At 50.3% G+C, this 20,966-nt stretch overlaps 1 protein-coding gene across 1 annotated transcript in view; it reads left to right on the top strand.

The window, feature by feature from the left end:
• The window catches only part of LOC138492813 (tenascin-X-like), a 759,772-nt gene that overhangs the window by 329,311 nt on the left and 409,495 nt on the right, over positions 1–20,966 (top strand). The window contains exons 18-19 of the mRNA XM_069620166.1: positions 16,640–16,897; positions 19,903–20,160. Of these exons, the coding sequence (XP_069476267.1) occupies positions 16,640–16,897; positions 19,903–20,160 (516 nt within the window). The remainder of the gene's footprint in view (positions 1–16,639; positions 16,898–19,902; positions 20,161–20,966) is intronic.

Genomic DNA, 20,966 nt, shown 5'->3' with positions numbered 1-20,966 from the left:
CCTGCCTGCGCACTCTCAGGTCCGGTAACAGGAGCACTTCAATGCTGCAAAGAGAGCGTGAGTTACTAATCTGAATGTGTGTTTACAACACACACACACCCATCCATGCCCCAAAGTAAGTGACATCTCCACAAACAAACTCCCCTGTCTGCTGCTATGTACCCATACTTTAGCTTGACCCACCGATGGTACATACACTGTCAATGCAGTAATGCCGGCGCATGTGGACGCGCGGGAAATAGAAGACCAATGAGTCAAGAATCAGACATGATACAATGGTCCCTGGGTGAGCTGCTAGACGCGTATAGCAAGTTGCAACTTCAGTACAAGTTGCGTTCTGGCCGCCGCAGGTAGTGCACGTGGCAATTTGCACATGCAAATGACATGCACTCACCACAAGTCTGAGCCTCGCTGGTTGTCCCTGTGCGCTGTATCAGTTTCTGGCCAGGAACGCTACTACCCTAATTACTCTGCTTCAGTGGAGCAGGGGGTACTCAGGGATATGTTTGATGGCCCCTGCATGTGGCCCTGACAACTAGTAAAGGCACTTGGCATTTGACCCTCAAAGCATGTCAGCTGTACTGTGTGCTTCTCCAACAATGCCTGGCAAAGCTCCACAGAAATGGTGCCACTTAGCATCCATGTGCAAGTGGCCTGGTGGAAGGTAGTCTGCAGTGTGTTGCTCACCTTGCCAGGATCTCCTGGAAACACCTCTGCTTCTGTCGGACGTCTGAGCACATGCCCTGTGCATCTGCTTGCACACACATCCACACATCCACACGTCTGCACCACCGAATGTGCCCAGTTTTCTGTATTAGTCGTCCCGGTGTCTGCTGGCAAAGGTAGTCTGGAGGCTCATCTTCCTGCAGAAAGGGCATGAAATAAATTAATAGGGCTTGACAATTCCCTGTGTGTGTGTCTACATGCTGGTTGTCACTGGGCCAGGTTACAGAGCTACATCCAAACTCCTCCCACCATCAGTGTCACTTTTACAGGCCAAGGTTGCAGGCTACTGTCTACGGCATGAAGTGCATCAAGCACATATACAGGCAAGAAAATAACATGCATCACAATCCACATCAATTAATGGAGAAATCAATCACATACTCAACCAAATTCATTACAGACATGGCCTGGATGAAATGCAACTAATCCCCACTAGGTGTGTTAACACAAGTAGAACAGCAGCAGACAGACCACAGTAATTAAGGAAGTCCAAAGCCCTTGTGAAATATTTTGTAACACCGAACCATCCTAGCGAGCCCATGGATAAGGGAAGCGGGAGTGGCCTATGTAAGTCAGGACCCCAAGCTGCAAAAACATACACAAGACAAGCTTGAAGGGCCCAGCTGGAACAGACAGTGGATGCTTTCAAAAGCCACAAAGCACCACACCGTCACATGAATGCACAATAGACAAACAATATTAAACTATATTAACTAATTAAACTAACAATGAACAGCCTACATAACCTAATTAAAATAACTATCAAATAGTTAATATTAACTAACTAAACTAAAAGGAAAAATCAAAAATGGCCACATACGACCCGGGGCGGGGGCACCCAGGAGGGGGGAGGTATAGGGTGCACCTCAACACCCACATGCGATGATGTTGAGACAAAAGAAAAACCTCCATGGGCTCAACGCCTGCACACCACGACCTGTGTGGAAGATAATCCGTCGTCCGAGTCTGCCTCATCCTGTAAACGACGACGTGTCACAGGAGCCTGACCACGCCTAGGCGCAGCTTGCCCCTCGTCGGCAGCAAGTCTGCCGGACGGGTGAGCTTGGTTCTGTGCGGCAATGACACGCAGATCTGCATGCAGAACCTCCCGTGATACACTTGCTTCCTCTTGCAAGGTAACACGTGTAGCACAGAGTTCTTCCTGCGTGGTCTGGCTGGACAACTGATGCACCTCCCGGCAAGCATGTAGCTCAGCCGAGATGGTATGCTCAAGCTGCTCAAACCTCTCCTCTGACCGCACCCTCTGGGATGTCAAGAGGGCATCCAGAGTGGATCTGAGGGACTGAGACTCAGCCCTCAGGGCCGCCATCTGTGCCTCTGTGTGAGCAGTAATTGCTTGACCCAGAGACAAAATTTCAGCCTGACGTGCCCTGTCAGAGGCCGCCATGCCCAGCCTGAGCGAGCGGGCCGTGGACTGCGCCGCCTGCCACTGGAGAAGCACCTGCCTAGCAGGGGGGAGCACAGATTGGGCCACACGTTCCATGCTCGCAGCGATGTCATCAAGTGCTGCCCCTTGACGTTCTGAATTGGCTGTCATGTCTTGCTCCCACTCAGTATACCTCAGTGGCATGCGGCCACCGCGTTGCTGGGCTTGACACCTGTGGGACCCAAGGACCGTGCGTCCTCATTGGGTTGGCACTGCCCGCGGCTGCACAACTACATACCCCCGTCTACGTGATGCCCCAGGCACATCAGCGACTGGTGTGAAGGGTGACCCTGCATCCCGATCCACCACAGGCGGAGGTCCCACCACTGTCCGGCCCCTCAGTGCAGGTGTCGCGGACAGAGAAGTGTCCACATCAGAATCACTCACGCCTGACGTAAGGACCTGATGCACATCCAACTCAACATGGCTGTCAGAGTGGTCATCTGGGCTGGACTCATAGCCAGCCAAAGATAAAATGGACTGAAGCACACGTGGGTTCTCGTGGTCTACCACCCCACGACCCCCACTTGTGCCGGGTTGTGGTTGTGATAACAACCCTGTGCCTGGCATGACAACACCATCCTCTGGCTCCATTGCGTCATCACCTGAAAAGTGGAGAGAAAAACAAATTAGTACACATGTCAGAAGCACATGACACACATACACATAGATTTCACACAGACAGCCAACACATGAAGCAGACATCTCACACACAAAACAGAACCTGCCATGCATGCTTGGTCAATTTGACATTGCATCAGTGAGTAGGCATGTAGAACAGTGTTACACGGCTCAGAAGCGGGTTGATGCAGTGCAGAACATGTGTATGTTACTCACTATCTACATGAACAAGTACTCCATGATGTGTATCAAAAATCGTGAAGCCAGTGGAAGGGCTAGTTCAGGCATCACGTGCAATGTGCATGCAATGGGTTGCATGGCTACAAGCAAAGCCCCCCCCCCCCTCAGTGAAAATGCAGGGATGCCTTGCTTTGTAGCAAAAGGATGAACAGAGACCTGTGTATTGGCAGACAGTGTTGACTAGCATCAATGGCATCATCTGAGTCAACTGACAACACAGCAGATGATGATGGGGCAGTAAGCAGGACACATGATGCACCCTCAGTAGTACACCCAAGTGTGCAAAAGCCACTACACCAGTTGGACAGAGTCAGTGGGCCTGAAACTGGGGGAGGACTGTGCCCCACACAGCCTGTGACACCCTGGACATGTGTGTGATGCAGGACAGGGCCAGTGTGGGCATCGGATGGCTGTAGAAATCCCATGAAATGTTGCTCATACAAGACATGTACTACAATGATCATCCAGGCAAGGACACATAGGGGCATGCATGGAATGCACATGGAGCATGAATGGGCACTCGTGTCCCTGCGGAGCATCTGCCATCTGCACAGTCCAAGTGATACAACCTGCATGAAGGGCAGAGGATGTACCCCACTGCATGTGTCTGGCAGGTTGGCTGGTGGAAGTTAGCATGTACACAGGAGGCTTGAATAGGCCATTGCAGTATGCCAAAATGAGGCACAACAGTGCAATGGTGTAATTGGGGTGCAGGGGGGGTGGAGGGGCAAGGGGGCATGCCTATGTGGAGTACCCGCATGCAGGCAGAGGACACATGCATGTCAGTCATGCAATGACATAGTCCCTGGGCTGAGAGGAATACCACCCCTGGCTAAATGCAGAAGGGCCAGAGAGCAGGACATGGACCGGAGGGGCATCTGGGTGACAAACATGTGAGTAGGGTGCAAGTGTGGTGATGAGGACAGTCCCCGTCTGCTCTACATGTCCACCATCCTGCACAGCAAGCACGCATTAGTGAAGCATTGCATGACTAGCACATGAAAACCATGTACACATAGCATGTAGTGGCAGTCAATCACAACACATCACACAGGCAAAACGCACATGGGCTGAACATATGATATGATATGATATGGTATTCATAACGCGCCTATACACAAGTGTTTCAAGGCGCGACGAGGCAAGGGAAGGGGAACAAAGGGAAGACAGACAACGATCCTACTAGGCCAGGTGACATTCAGATTGCGCAAGTGCATGGGAAGGGGAGAGGGAGAAGTGCGGTGGGGAAGGGAGAGGGGAGAAGTGCAGTACAAGGGATAGTACAATAAAATAAGATTAAAAAAACGGCCAGCAGGTGGCAGTGTATGATAAGTGTAGAACATAAGTGCTGGTAAGGGGGGCTGTAAGGATACAGAAAAACAGTCCCCAGGTGCAGGGGTTGCCAGGGAGGCAGTGCAGGTGTGCAACTGGCGGGCCTGGCACAAGATCAGAAGGGAGGCCAGGTATCCAGTGCAGTATCTGTCAGGAAAATCAACAGGGAAGAGGGGGAGTGAAAGCAGAAGCAAAGAGGAAGGTTTTGAGGTGCTTCCGGAACCAGAGATGGTTCTCCTCAAGTTTCAGGGAGGCAGGAAGGCTGTTCCAGAGGGAGGCCCCTGCCGAAGAGAGAGATCTACCACCAACTCGTTGCTTGGAGAAACGACTGACCCTGAGGGAGTTGGAGCAGGAAGAGTGGAGAGGTCGGGAAGCAAGATATTTAGGAAGAGAGAGTTGAAGATATTTCGGCCCCAGGCCCCAGAAGGCCTTGTAGACAATGCAGAGGGTGTGAACTTAATCCTCGCCGCCACTGGGAGCCAGTGCAGAGATTTCAGTCCTGGAGAGATACGATCCCTGGGCTTGAGGCCAAGGACAAGTCTTGCAGTCCTGTTCTGGATGAGTTGCAGAGGGCGGAGAGTAGAAGCAGGCAGATTTAGACAGAGGCTGTTACAATAGTCCAGCTTAGAGAGAACCAGGGCTCTGGAGACAGTGAGCTTCTGGGGGAAAGAGAGGAAAGGAAGAATACCTCTGAGGAGGTGCAGCTGGTAATTAAACCTCTTAGAGACATCAGAGATGTGAGGAGAGAAGGAGAGTGTGGAATCAAAGATGACCCCGAGGTTTTTAGCCATGCGGGTGGGAGCGGGAAGAGGGCCAAGGGAGGCCGGCCAGAGAGCTGCAGGGAAGGAGGGAGTGGATGTGCCGATGAGCAGAATCTCAGTCTTACTGGCATTAAGGCAGAGGTCATTGGCGGCACACCACTCCTGGATGCCAGACAGACAGTCAGAGATGAGGGAAGGAGAGATGGAGGCCGAGGGTAGCCTGAAAATGAGCTGAGTATCGTCCGCATAGCACTGAAAGTTGGGGCAGAGAGCGGCAATGTGGTGGGCAAGGAGGGCCAGGTATTGGTTGAACAACCACGGAGAGAGGTTAGATCCCTGGGGGACACCACAGGTAGAGACAAAGATATCGGAGAGGAAAGACCCCAGCTGAACCTGGGAGGGTCGGTCGGTGTCATGATGCCTACCCCCGGAGCACCAGGCCAGGCCCAGCACCCCCGGGAGCAGGCATCATGCCCCCGGGTAAAAGCCCAGCGGCCCCTTATAGGGGCTCTTTGTACTCTGTCCTGGCGCCGTTGGCGCCAGGCTCATGTTGGACATCAGTCCTGGTGCCATATGCGCCGGGCTCATAAAGGAAGGTGTTTGGTGCACTTACCTGATGCAGACCATGCTGCAAGATTCAGGCCTCCCTGAGACCTGAAAGGGACTATTTTTTCATTGGGACTATTTTGCCACTCGGGCGTGGCCAGGGAAGGATACTTACCTGGAACTACTTTGGGGGCTATTTAAGCCACGCCCAGACAGTAGCTCACGCTTCATGTTGTTCTGCATCCAAGCAGCTGAACGCTCACCGTGTCTGCTCCTGCATCTGGTCTCCAGCCACGCCCGCCTCGATCCTGGAACACCTGTAAGGAAAGAAGAAAAGAGAAAGGTGAAAACCAAGAATTTTATCAAACTTCTTACCTGCATCCGGAACCTTCACGCCAGCGTTCCTGGGAAAAGACTTTCATTTAAAAGCACCGCGTTTCTCGCTGCAGCGCCGCGCTTCACTCACCTGTCCTCGGGAGTTCTTCTGGCTCCACCGCGACTGTCTGCACCGGTCGCCACATCTCTGCACCTAGGGGAGAGAAGAAGAGACAAAAGGTGAGCAGAAGGAACATATGAGGAAAGCCTAATTTTCCACCATAACACTTACCGGTCTTCTGTTGGTGGACCATTCCTCATTTCGGGTCGGCGCCGCTTCGTTGGCAGGTACCGCACCCCGGCCCCTATGGGGAAAGGACAAAAAGACATTACTGGAGGAATATAAAGACATTAAGAGGGATCGCCCCCATCGCTAACTCACCTGAGTTTACCATCGGCAATTCAATTCCTCAACGCATCGCCTTCATTCTGCACCTGAAATAAAGGACAGATCACAGGTAAGGAAGGCAACAGAAAAGGAGGCTCAACACTTGAACTTTTGTAATCGTCATACTTACGGCGTTCCGCTCGGAAAAGTCAAGTGGATTTTGCCAGCGCCATTCTGAAAACCAGTGAAGTAACTGGACAAACACGCGCCCCTGCACCAGAAGCAGGATGGAGAGTTCATCCTTTCAAACCATAAGGTGAGCTTCAACCGGGGATTTCGGAGGAAGTTAGAGAAGAACGAAGGGGGGAATGGGAGAGCAAGCACACTATTCTGCAGACTGTTAATCCCCTTTCTCATCTGCAGAAGGATATTCCTACGGGCCAGACAAGCAAGATTTGAGGGTCCTGTTCAGTCGGGGTTGCGAGTTCTGCGCATCACGCTTGAAGAGGTCACAGCAACCCAGACTAGACCAGCGCCTCTGTGGGAGTCAGGTGAGCGTTACAGTCGGAGAGGAAGGAAGTCAGCCACGCCAGAGCCTGACCAGTGATACCCAGGTTATCACGTAGACGGTTGAGCAGGATGGCATGGTTGACAGTGTCAAAGGCAGAGGAGAGATCAAGTAATATGAGAACACAAGGGGTGTTAGAGTCAAGGTTGGAGAGCAGTTCTTCACGGATGTTCAGGAGAGCAGTTTCCGTGCTTCTGGCAGCTCTGAAGCCAGATCGATGGTCATGAAGACAACCAACAGATTCAGTGTGGAGATTGAGCTGGGAGATGGCCAGTTTCTCCAGGAGTTTGCCCAGGAAGAGGGTGATGGAGATTGGGCGATAGTTAGCCGGGCAGGAGGGGTCAGCAGAGGGTTTCTTAAGAAGAGGGTGCACAAGGGAGTGCTTCAGGGGGATGGGAACACTCCAGTGATGAAGGAGTGTTTGCAGAAATCAGCCAGGGCAGGAGCCAGGGAGTCGATGTGGTCCTTGATAGTTTTGGAGGAACAGGGGTGAACCTGTTTCGACGACACTTTCATAGATCGGACTTGTCTAGAAACCTCATCTGTGGAGAACAGGGAAAAGGCAGAGAAGGAGGGAGGTCAGGTGGCTGCAGAAAGGCCAGGGGAGGAGCAGAGAGTGGGGTGGGGGGCAGGGGATAGGAGGAGAGAGAGGACAGGATGTCCTGAGTTTTAGAGATGAAGTGAGAAGCCAGTGCTGTACAGAGGGCCTGGGAGGGGACCGGGGAGGTAAAGACTGTGGCAGGATCGGCCAGTTCCTTGCAGTTTTTTAAGCATTCGGCCAAGTTGTTTGATGCCGCAGTGACGCAGGCTTGGATATGGGCTCTCTTCTTGGTTAGGACAGAGAGCCGGTATTGTCTTTGGAGCAGGCGGTAGGCCAGTTTGTCAGAGGATGAACACGAAACATGCCATTTCCTCTCGGCCACCCTGCACTTGCGTTTTAGGGTGATGAGGTCCGAGTCGTACCATGAGTTGTACTTGGCTTTGGACTTCAGGCGGATTCTCATGACAGGGGCAAGGATATCAAGAGTATCAGATATAGCAGAGTGGAGCATTGAGAGGGCTGTGTCAGGGTGAGAGTCAGCCAGAGGGGGAGGAGGAGGAGGTGAGAAGGTGGTGGCGAAAGCCTCAACTGACACGCGCTTCATGGGTCGGATGACCGAGAAGGTGGGTGGCAGTGCTGGAGGTGGCTTGGCCTGGAGGGTAGGGAGGGTGAGGTGGGAGGAGAGGAGAAAGTGAACACTCCAGGAGAGAGGGGTGGAGAGAGGGACAGAGAGGGGAAGGTCTGAGGAGATCAGGACATCCAGAGTGTGTCCTGCAGAATGAGTTGGGCCAGAGGGGAGAATACTGAGTGAGAGAGAGTCGCAAAGGTCACGAAAGAGTCCAGAGGGAGGACAGGGGGCATCCAGGTGGATGTTGAAGTCTCCAAGAAGGAGGAGTTCAGTGGTTGAGGCCAGGAGTGAGGAGGAGAGGTCCACCCACTCAGAGAGGAAGGAGGAGATCTGACCAGGTGGCCGATAGATAGTAGCCACAGTAAGGGAATGGCTAGGAGAGAGAGAGAGCCTGCAGACGAGGCATTCAAAGGAGGAATAGACCTGCGTGGGAGTGACAGAGGCAGGAATCCACTCGGGGAAGATCAGGGCTACACCCCCTCCAGGGCGGTTGGGCCTAGGCGCGGAGAGGATTTTGTAGCCAAGAGGTATGAGTGTGTCAAAGCTAGTGACAGAACTGGTTGTAAACCATGTCTCGGTGAGACCGAGGACATCGAGGGCAAGTTCTTTCAGGAGGCGGCAGATATCAAAGGAGTGTTTGACAGCAGAGCGAGAGTTTAGAGTGGTAATATGGAGAAGGTTGCCATCCTTGAAGGACTTCCGAGGAGGGGTACAGCTCATAGGTACGTCCTTCGGAGGTATAGAAGGGGCCCGAGAGGAGGCAGAGAGAGAGGGTGAAGGCAAGGTAGCCAAGCTGGAGGCAGAAGAGGGAGGCGAGGTAGCCACAGAAAGGGAGGAGGGGACAGCAGGAGAAGAAAGGAAATTGATGAGGCGCGGAAAGCTTCGATCAAAGAGGTGAAGGTTGGCCTGAGGGCCTTGGACCAAGACGGTCCCATTCACGTAAATTTTAATGATAACCTTAGAGGAGTGGAAGGGGGCCAGAAGGGCAACAACACTCACTGGACTGGGCATCAAAGTCCTGCATCTCTCCCACTCCTTCGACCGATTCTTGTGGTATGAACTCTGCAACGAGTGCCTTGTGCGGAGGGAGGTGATCCTCCTCAGGTGGTGGCCCACCGCCAGTCACCAGAGTCATGCTGTAATTAGAGGCACGCTTGGCCTTAGCGCTGCGTTTGAGGCCATCCCAACGCTTCTTGCTCTCGGCAGCTGTGCGCACCTCATGGCCGAATGCACTCACATTATCCGCGACATGCTTCCAGTGGGTATTCCGATGGGCAGCCGTAGTTTGACAATTCGGCCCCAGTAGCATGTCACGTCTGTGGGCCTGCATGTAGTCCACAAGGGAGTCCAGTTCCTGGTTGCAGAAAGGCTTCTTCCTTGACGTGCAGGAGGCCGTGGCTGTGTCTGGGGCAGATGCTTGTGCTGCAGATGCAACCTTCCTCTTCTTGGATGGTGGCGCGGACCCTGGCTGGCGAATGCTGCCCTGATCAGTATGGCCAGTGGGACCGGTGGATTGAACCAAGGGAGTGGCAGGTTGAAGGACGACCGAAGGCCTGACTTGCGTCAGTGGCAGCTGGGTGCCCTGGAATGGACCCTGCGCAGCAACATCCGCTGTGCCAGGGTCATTGACCGCGACTGTCCTGGTTGGTAGACTCACAACCGGGGTGTTGCTGGCTGCATCTGCCCCTGCACTTGCCAACACCCTGCTGGTCTGGCAGCATATGACATTGCTGCCCCAGGGACACGTGTCTCGGTCAGGGCAGCCCTGCGTGCACCTACGGTGTTCCTCCTGACCTGCTGGAAATCTTCCAGTGACTCTTCAAGTGCCAACGCAGCCTGCGCTGGCAGACCCTGAGCCTGGGTGGTGGTGTCCACAGCTGCACCTGCAGCTACCACTACCCTTTGGCCCGTGGCAGTCGATAAAACGGACTGCCGGGTCACACGGGCGCCAGTGCCAGATGCAAGAACTGCATCTACCGGAGCCGCAGGGGGTGGTGCCAAGACTGCAACAAAACGTGGCTCAACATCGCCCCGAGCTGGCGCACCCCTGCCTCGTCCCCCTCTGCAGCCACCCTGGACACCCTGGAGTCCCCCTACTCCCTGGTCACCCCGGCCACGTCCCTGACCACTCCCGCCACGAGGAGTACGCCCAGCTGAGGCGCCCCTCACCTTTGGTGGCCTCCCAACCATGGCACAGATGGAGTAGTGCTGGAACAGATGGAGAAGTGCCAATGGGAGGTGTACACCACAATTGTCCTGGGCAATTGCGTGAAGGGGGTGGGATACAAGATGTTATAAGCATCCCTGCACCTGCAAGGTTGTATATGACCCCGTGATGAAGTGACGGGTCACGCAACGCTCCGGCACCCCAAAACTGCAGTAAAACTGTGCACGCACCCCGGTAGCCCACGTGTGTGAAATTACCCTCCCGCAGTACGCGGTGGCACCCAAGGACACAAAAAACACATACGCGTGGGACACGCAGGCTACTATGACCTCGAAAATGGGTACGCGATACACAGGGCCACCCGCAGTGGGAAAAATAGCGTGCGCGACTCACCGTCAGACTAGCGTGATAATGAAAAACACCCGTAGCCAATACCCCTGCCAAAAGAAGAGATACGTCCTTGATAGCTGTGAAGTAGTGATGGTGCGCGAAACAACACGAAGTAGCAACACACATGTCGGTCCCCACGAAAGGCACGTACAGCAAACCGCCGGGACCCGCTCACGTTTTACCCATGTTGTGGGAAACGCGTGCGTAACGTCACAGACGTGCTTACGCGCTAAGGGCCTTTCCTCAAATTACATTCTGACGTGCACTTTTTTCACGTGCTAAATCACTCCGTATCAAGCTGGCCACGCGAAAACACACGGAAGACCACGCTCCTGCCCAAACGGCCATTTTCCTGCCCCCAAGATCCCCAAGCATGCTCCCACCTGCCATCTGCTGCTGCCTGCCTGCTGCCCACGTGCCCTGCTATTAGGTGCCTGCACGTCAGCCATCTGCAGGGGTCCAGTTGCTGTGTCCACCCCTGCTGGAACAGAAGACTCCCTACTGGGATACCATCACTCCACAGCCCAGCACCAGGACCCAGTTGCCCCCCCACGCCTGCCTCAGGGGTCGCCATGTCGGGGCAAACACCATCCAAGACCACGGGCGACCCCCAGCCAGAGAGACAGAGGGCCACCAGCTTCAGTGAGAAGGAAGTTGGTGTCCTGGTGGAGCATGTCCTGGGGCATTATGATGCCCTCTTCACACCATCGTGCGCCGACAAGGAAGGACGGAGGAGGATCTGGACGGACATCGTGGGTGCCATCAACGTGGAGGGGGAGGCACCCCGAGACCTGAGACACGTCCAGAAGCGCTGGGAGGACTACAAGTCCAGGACCCTCAGGAAGGCCCGGCGCCTCTTAGAGGCAGAGGATGCAGTGGGGCACCGGGGCCATCTTACCAACCAGCAGATGAGGGTCCTGGAGCGCATTCGCCCAGTGCTTCGCCACCAGATCCTCAGGATGCAGGCCCGTCTGGAGTCGAGCGGTAAGTGGCCATGCATTGCTGTGTGAAACAGGGCATGTTGCAGTGTGCTGGTAGTCAGCTACTTGCCTGTATGTGTAACATAGGCCATGTATGGATGTGTGTGCGCCGGGACATCATGGTAATGCATGTGAGACCAGTAATGCGTGAACCACATGGATGGTGCATGTTTTCCAATGAGACATGGGGAGCTGCATGCGGAATGCGCACATGAATGCATGCCAGTCCCTGTTCTTGGACATGGGTGGGGGGTGAGATATGGGTGCTGCTCTCATGTACATGTATGGTGTGCATGTCTGTGTGTCTGAGAAGTGTGTGTGTGACTTTGAAACGCCATGGATGCATGACACATGTCCATGACGATGTATAGATTCACTCATGCAGTCTGGTCACCGTTGTATCCACTGTGTCTGTGGTGTACGAGCCATGATGCATGACCCTACGGTGATGTGTTGGCATGGGATCAGTATGAGCCATGATGCATGTGAGTTTGAAGGCAACATTTATGTCCATGGAGGGCCTTGTACATGGATGCTGATGTTGATTGCATGCGCTGTGCCTGTTTCTGCATGTGTGTTGCGTGCTTGACCCATGTGTTCTGGAGGAACAGGATGAAAGTGACGTTTGACAGTGCCACTCATGTGCTATTGCTTCCTGTCTAGGGGACTATTGTACAGTGCCCTGATGCTTGTGTTCTATGTCTCCCTCTACGCAGCGTCGAGTGAAGAAGAGGGCGGAGACGGCGCTGTGGAGCCAAGCGGCGGGGATGCCTCCACTGGGCGGCGATGCAAGGCCCAGCCACCCTCCCAGGAATTGCCATCATCCAGGAGCGAAGGGACTGGTGCTGCGTCTGCCACTACGGCTGTAGCGGAAGGGCTGGGTGAGCCCCCACAGGGGCTTGCAATGGCGGAAGACGGTGCAGAGACATCCAGGTTGGTGGTCTCCACAGAGGAGGAGGAGCCCGCTACTGAGCCGCACATGGGGCCTGGTGGGGGTAGTAAGACTGGTGCAAGTGGTGCAATCCAGGGTCAAGGTCAGGAGGCAGCACAGGTCACCACGGTGGGGCATGTGCATGTCGCTGCCCCTGACCCTGTAACTGCACCACCATGCACCAGCAGGGATACCCCGCACCAGGCCCATCTGCAGGTAGGGGGGAGTCCCACGTCATCTGGCTCTCCACTACCTGTGGACGAGGGGTCCCATGACTGTATCGGCTCCGTCCTGATTGGTGTTGCGTTGCACACGCGTGACATTCATGATGACGTGCGTGCTTCCTGGGGGGAGCACGCACGCCATCACGAAGAGCCGCGTGGCGACATGGCACTGTGGGAGGGGCCCTGTTCGGTGGGTTCCTACATGTGTCACGCACTCTGGTGGACCTCTCCTCCTCTGTGGAGACTATGCGCCAGTCGTTCTCCCTGCCGTCTTCCGGCCCAGATTCCACCAGGGCCCCCTGTGGACCTGGCCCGACCAACACAGCCAGCTTGGTGGAGATCCCATCCCTGCCACAGTCGGGAGTCGGCGGTCCAGCAGGGGTGGACATGCCAACAACTGGAGACCAGCAGATGGAGGATGTGCAGGCATCATCGAACAGGGCACATGGACAGCCGCAGGCTCTAGGTGGGAGCCATGATGGCTCGGGGCCATCAACATCACAGGGGCAGGCATCGGCCAGAGGGCAGGAGAACCCTGGAATGGGAGTGTCTTCCATGTGGCTGCGGTTGGGCCAGCGTATAGATGCAGAGCAGCGGCGGGCGGAAGAGGCGCGGCTCACCATGGTCAGGGCGGAGTTCTCCATGCGTCGGGCGTTGAGGCGGGCTGAGTGCCTCGAGACAACTCGCAGGGAGTTTCAACAGGCCATGAGTGCATCCCTGCGAGACCTCGGGGCCAGGACAGAGTCCCGCCTCCAGGAGATAGACATGGAGTTCGATGATGCCCTGGCCCGCAACATCACAGAGCGAGCCGCAGGACTTGCCCGCCGCCATTGTATATAGTTAGTTAGTGATAGGTTTCCTTTCTTTTAATTTTTATTTTGGGACGCTTGGACAATGCCCCACGTTTTTGTATATAGTTGTAAATTAGGTAGGGTTTTGTATATAGGTTTCATTTCATTTGTTGGGCTCATGGACCCTTGTTGCAATATTTGTACATAGTTGGACAGTGAATTTTTTTAATGACATCATTTACCCTCACCATGGATGAATGGATTTTTGGGATTTTGGTTTCCTTTGGATTTACTTTGGTGGACAAGGATTTCTGACAAACTTTATTTTGGATTAATTTGGATTGTGGCATCATTATTATTTTTTTTGTTTTGGACATGCCTTTTTTTCTGGTTTATGATTATTTACATGCTTTGAATAATTGTTATTATTTTTGTGCACAATACACTTTGATTTCTTACTCCCATGTGTGGTATTTGCTCTTTGGTGTACTGCATGTCAGAATGTGGGTTTACACAATCACTTGCACCCAGTGTGTGTGTGTGACGGACATGTGTTGATGTGCCTATTTAACTTTTGGTAAGTGACAAGTAATAGGCCTTTCAGTGTGGGGTGGATGGGAAACTTGATTGTGTCTAAAGACTGGGGTGGCGTGCATGGGGATTTTGGTGGACATGAGCCCCATGAATGTGCATCTTCATTATATGTTGGGTGGGGACCTGAGTCGGGGCCTGACCCCCAATGCTGGGTGGATGGGGGTGCTGGGGGACATGAATCGGGGCCTGCTGGCAGGTGCCCTTCAATGCTGGGTGGATGGGGGTGCTGGGGGAAATGAGTTGGGGCCTGACCCTCAATGCTGGGTGGGTGGGGGTGCTGGGGGACATGAGTCGGGGCCTGACCCTCAATGCTGGGTGGATGGGGGTGCTGGGGGACATGAGTCGGGGCCTGACCCTCAATGCGGGGTGGATGGGGGTGCTGGGGGACATGAGTTGGGGCCTGCTGGCAGGTGCCCGTCAATGCTGGGTGGATGGGGGTGCTGGGGGACATGAGTCGGGGCCTGATCCTCAATGCTGGGTGGGTGGGGGTGCTCGGGGACATGAGTCCGGGCCTGACCCTCAATGCTGGGTGGATGGGGGTGCTGGGGGACATGAGTCGGGCCTAACCCTCAATGCAGGGTGGATGGGGGTGCTGGGGGACATGAGTCGGGGCCTGACCCTCAATGCGGGGTGGATGGGGGTGCTGGGGGACATGAGTTGGGGCCTGCTGGCAGGTGCCCGTCAATGCTGGGTGGATGGGGGTGCTGGGGGACATGAGTCGGGGCCTGACCCTCAATGCTGGGTGGATGGGGGTGCTTGGGAACATGAGTCGGCCTGACCCTCAATGCTGGGTGGATGGGGGTGCTGGGGGACATGTGTCGGGGCCTGCTGGCAGGTGACCCTCAATGCTGGGTGGGTGGGGGTGTTGGGGGACATGAGTCGGGGCCTGACCCTCAATGCTGGGTGGATGGGGGTGCTGGGGGACATGAGTCGGGGCCTGACCCTCAATGCTGGGTGGATGGGGGTGCTTGGGGACATGAGTCGGGCCTGACCCTCAATGCTGGGTGGATGGGGTGCTGGGGGCATGTTTCGGGGCCTGCTGGCAGGTGACCGTCAATGCTGGGTGGATGGGGGTGCTGGGGGACATGAGTCAGTGCTCACTTGTGCGTGGTGACATGTGGGCTGGCTGAGGGGCTTTGCCAGGGTGGATGGGCTGCCTGTGGGGCATGGCCAGGGGTGCAGTGTGTTCCCCTGTGTTGTGGTCTGCCTGCAGGCCCTGTGGAGGGGGGAGAGGGCACACCTGGGAGGACACACACTGCCAATTTGTTGGGGCACACCCGAAATACACGTAACCCACTCGCACAGGGCCAATCATGGGTAAAACTTCCCACGCACCCCCGTGATACACATACCCCGCTTGCACAGGACCAATCGCGTGTAAAACTGCCCGCGCACCCCCGAAATACATGTAACCTGCTCGCACAGGGCCAATCGTGGGTAAAACTCCCGCGCACCCCTGAAATACACGTACCCCGCTCCCACAGGGCCAATCGGGTGTAAAGCTGCCCGGGCACCCCCGAAATACACGTACCCCGCTCGCACAGTGCCAATCGCGTGTAGAACTTCCCACGCACCCCCGAAATACACGTACCCCACTCGCACAGAGCCTATCGCGTGTAAAACTGCCTGCGCACCCCCGAAATACACGTACCCCGCTCGCACAGGGCCAATCGCGTGTAAAACTGCCCGCGCACCCCCGAAATACATGTAACCTGCTCGCACAGGGCCAATCACGGGTAAAACTTCCCGCACACCCCTGAAATACACGTACCTGATTACTCAGAATGTTTGGAGAAATTCCTTAATATCCTAATCTAAATTGAAATATTCTGATATGTAAATGGTCCTTATTTAATAGTAGTGCTTGTGGTTTGAGTTAGTTATTTATTTGTGTAATTGAATGATGTGTGAAACCCATTGTTGTATATTTAGAGATTCTAAAAGATTTGTGATTATAATTGTTAACATTTTCATGGGTACCAGAAACGTACAAACTTCAACACAATCATTACAAACTGATTTCTATCATCATCAAGTCATTTGGAATAATATTATTGTTTGACAGGAGTTCATTGCCTAGCTGAATCCCCTTTTTAATATATTCCCAATATTGTTTCATTACCTTGTTACTCCATTTGCTTCAATACATTAATTATTCAAATGTCTTTATCGCAACTCTGAATCTCTTCCCAACTCATTCTCAAACACAGATTATTTGAACGTGGTTGCTTAAATATCAAGCATCTCAAAATTTCAGAGCTCAAGTGCAACTGTCTTGTGGGATTCTTTATTTTTTCTATCGAATTTAAGAGTGTTCTGTAATTGTTCCCATACCTCAAAGTTGTTTGCCACTTTAAAATGTAATTTAAATGCTACATACCTCAAATATATCTATGCTTAGTTGGTTGGACGAGTAAATCTAAATAGAACTGTTCTTGCTTTTTTATAGTACCTAATGTAACAAATAACCTGATTGTCAGCAACGTCACCATCGATTCAGTGTCTTTGACCTGGCTTCCACCAACTGGCAACAAAAGTTCATATGCAATAGACGTATTAGGGGAACCTTCCTCAAATTTTACCTGGGTGAATGAATCACTGACCATCTTTGGTCTGACACCTGGAAATCTGTATACATTCTTTGTCTCGGCCATCTCTGGAGATGAATCTCAGACTGGGAAAAGCAGCTCTGTTATTACGTACACAGGTAAGATATGTTCTAACTGAAACTCTAAAGTAGTTATTGATCATTTACTCTTAATGTATTATGGAATATCATGGCATTCTATATATAACTTTGTAACAAGAACAGTGAGTATTGACCTCCTATTGAGAAGGCAGAAAAGCATGGGATAGTTTGAATTTACAGAAAATAATCATAAGGGCAACCCACAAGGCCATGCACTGAATTGATTTCTCATTCTTTACTTCTTTTCATAATTGTCATTGATTTGATATCACCACTGTAAGTATTATTGCAATTCTTTATGAAAGCTGTCTTATATCTTAGCATGTGTGCATGTCTGCATGTATCTCCTGCCCCAAAATATATGTCCTACTTATTTGTGGTTACACCACACTTAGGTTGCTTTTCATCTCAGAGAAGATTTCCAGCTATCATCGGATTAGTACCACATTTCTCTAAATGTATATAACGTATGCCCAAATATTTTTATACTATATATTTTCAGTTGAAAGTAAAGAAAACCTCTTTTTACCTCAGTCAAAACGTAAATTGCAATGTTCTTATTGGAGAATGGTTAAATGTAACACAAACATTTGAGGTGCAATGCCTTGTCTAGATTTTCAATCATTTTGCAAATGCAATCATGTTGTTGGGAAATAAAATCACACAGATGCATAAGGCATTAGCTGTCTATGGCCCTCATTCCGAGTTAGGACTACACCATGGAGTAAATAGCTCCATGGTTGGCAACCATGGAGCTATTTACTCCATGGAATACCGGCATGGTGAATGGAGTAATTACCGGTCAATTCCAAGGTTGGATGGACCGGTAATTCCCCATTCACCATAGCCCTTCCCCATCCCCATTTCTGCCCCCATAGGGCTCAATGGGAATGGGGAAGGAGGTAATTACGGCACCGTAAAATACGGTGCCGTAATTTACTCCAAGGTCACTTTGCGGGTCCCGTAATTTACTCCTGCTAAAAGCAGGAGGTAAAGAGGGACCCGCAAAGGGAACTCGGAATACGGAGGTAAGGGATTACCGCCATCGGTGCCCTTACAGGCGCCGGTAATCCCTTACCTCCAACCTCGGAATGACCCCCAATGTCTAAGATTAGGCAGCAAAAAATAACTTTGAAAAGTTCCCATGTCAGATATTTGGCGAGATGGGAAGATGTGTCCACCAGAACATTTCAAAACTGCATTGGGACAGTCTCTGTTCTAAACATGCATTAGCGTTTAACAGAACACAAAGGTATAATACATAAAATCATTCAGTAATGATGTAAATACAGCAAAGATATAAGTGGCAATTACATGTCATATTAGAAATGTGAAGTGAAAAGGAAAGAGTAAGATCAAACTGAGAACAAGATTATGAGTTGATGTATAGAAACACATTTAAGTGAATAAACCAGGCAGAATGGGGTGATACGGGTAAAAAATAGATGTAAGGCGGAGACCTACCTCAATTTAGTCAAGGTGAAATGATGGAGTGAGAGTGCATCCAAGACGGGATAGCAACTAGACATTCACTGTGTTTTACCGGAAGAGAATATGAAATAGAGGAAAAGGAGAAATATAATGTTTGGGGATATATTTAATAATTTTCTTCCTATTGGCAGAGTATAACATGTGAACAGTGCATGTTTTGGGCATTAAATAACGTTGAAAATCCTCAATAGTACAGTCTTAACTTTTTTTCAAGTCAAATATCTTTTTAGGGCAAACATTAATCCTCTGAGTGGATACATTGAGGTTTTTGCTGTGTTAAATCCAAAATCATTCCAACAATGCTTCCTTTAATTAGAAATGTGAGCTAGAAAGCTTGTTAGTCCTTTGAATAAAAAATGCACTAAATCATGAATTCTCCATAAGAACCTCTAGTAGATTTCTAGAAGTACATTCCAAATGTTATTTCTGTATCATCAACAATTACCGCAAAGCAACTTTTCTTTACACAAGTTATTATGAGAAGTCCAATAATCACATGTGTATTTTGTAAAGGTCGTTTATCCTGGAATTAAGCCATACTCAATTTGCTTTCATAAATTGATTTGCAGTACTATATTTATTGATCAAAATTCACTAGATTATTTGGATGGAAGTACATTCTATCAAGACTAACCATGTTTTTTTTTAAAAGACTGATGAGCCTGTCTGGTGGTAGATATTTCTGGGGTATGTCCATACTCTGTGCATATTGTATTTTTTCAAGGAGAGGTGTTGCAAGTTACATATTTGAATCAACTTTCAATGAGTCAGAGAGCTGCAGCTGGCTTGTCAGATAACCATGTATAATTGTTTTTTAAGTATCTACTTATGAGTGATAGATTACACAGTATGTTTTGAGGAGTTGCTTAGTATCCTAATCAAGATTGCCATATTCTTATATCAAAACACATTATCCTTCTTGAATAGTAGTGCTTGAAGTTTGAGTTACTTATTTGTGAAGTTGTATGATGTATGAAACCTATGAGATAAGTTAGAATTTTAATTCTGAAAATTATAATTTCTTGAAAAATGTTAGTAAAAAGCTAATTATTTATTATACTTGTTACCACTTTCGTGCATACCCGAAAGGCACAAACTTCAACATAATCATTACAAACTAGTTGCTATAATCATCAAATCTTTTTGAATAATATTATTGTTTGACAGGAGTTCATTGCCTAGCTGAATCACCTTTTTAATATATTCCCAATATTGTTTCATATGTTGTTACTCCATTTGCTTGAAAACGTTAATTATTTAAAAGTGTTTATCGCAACTCTGAATCTCTTCCCATATCATTTTCAAACACGGATTCTCTGAATTTGCTTACTCCAATATCAAGCATCTCAAAATGGCAGAGCTTAAGTACAACTGTCTTGTGGGATTTCTCATTGTTTGCGTTTAGTTTAAGAGTGTTCAGCTGTTGTTTCCATATCTCAATGTTGTTTGCCACTGCTACATATAACAAATATATCTATGCTTAGTTGGTTGGACGAGTAAATCTAAATAGAACTGTTCTTGCTTTTTTATAGTACCTAATGTAACAAATAACCTGATTGTCAGCAACGTCACCATCGATTCAGTGTCTTTGACCTGGCTTCCACCAACTGGCAACAAAAGTTCATATGCAATAGACGTATTAGGGGAACCTTCCTCAAATTTTACCTGGGTGAATGAATCACTGACCATCTTTGGTCTGACACCTGGAAATCTGTATACATTCTTTGTCTCGGCCATCTCTGGAGATGAATCGAAGATTGGGAAAAGCAGCTTGGTTATTACGTACACAGGTAAGATACTTTCCAAATGAAACATTTCAGTATTCATTCATAATGTACTCTTAAGGTATTACAGAACAATATGACATTCAGTAGCTTTCTATAATGAACAATGAGGATTGCCCTCTCACTCACCAGGCAGGAAAGCATGGGGTCTTTGGAAGTTACAGGAAGTATCTATTAGGGGTTTCCACAACACCATGCCCTAACTTGATTCCTCATAATTGTCTTGCTTTAAAATGTGTATTGCTTTTTGATCACTACTGTAAATATGATTGCAATGCTTGATGAAAGAGTTGGTATAGCTACCCATGTTTGCATGCCTGAATGTTTATCCTTCCCCAAATTATATATTCTTCTTCTATGTGGCAACACAACACTTAGGATGTGGTATCCAGCTATCCTCCAATTAATAGCACATTTCTTAGAAAGTATAACTTATTTCCCAAATATTCTTATAATACATACTTTCCATTGAAAACAAAGAAAACTACTATTTACCTCAGTCAAAACATAAATTAGAAAGTTCTTATTTAAAGTATGGCTCTATTTATTTTGAGTTGCAATGTCATGTCAAATATTTCAATCATGTTGCAAAGAAATCATGTGATCTTCTTGATTTTGCTTCAATAGCTGTGTATTCTGCCTTCAATGTTGTAAGCAGGGACAGGTTTCAATGGATTCTCCCCCCCATGCAAAGGTGCTTTAATCAAACACCACTCCATGGAATAAGGGCATGAGGCACGGCCATGGCACCATTCATCATATATATGAATACATTACAGAGGGTCTTATTAATTGCAACAGAAGTGTCCCTA

Source organism: Ambystoma mexicanum, chromosome 10, assembly GCF_040938575.1.
Source record: "Ambystoma mexicanum isolate Mex_15411 chromosome 10, UKY_AmexF1_1, whole genome shotgun sequence".
NCBI classification, from domain to species: domain Eukaryota; kingdom Metazoa; phylum Chordata; class Amphibia; order Caudata; family Ambystomatidae; genus Ambystoma; species Ambystoma mexicanum.
The sequence above is the reverse complement of the archived record's forward strand: the minus strand, read 5'-3'. Positions and strand labels throughout refer to the sequence as shown.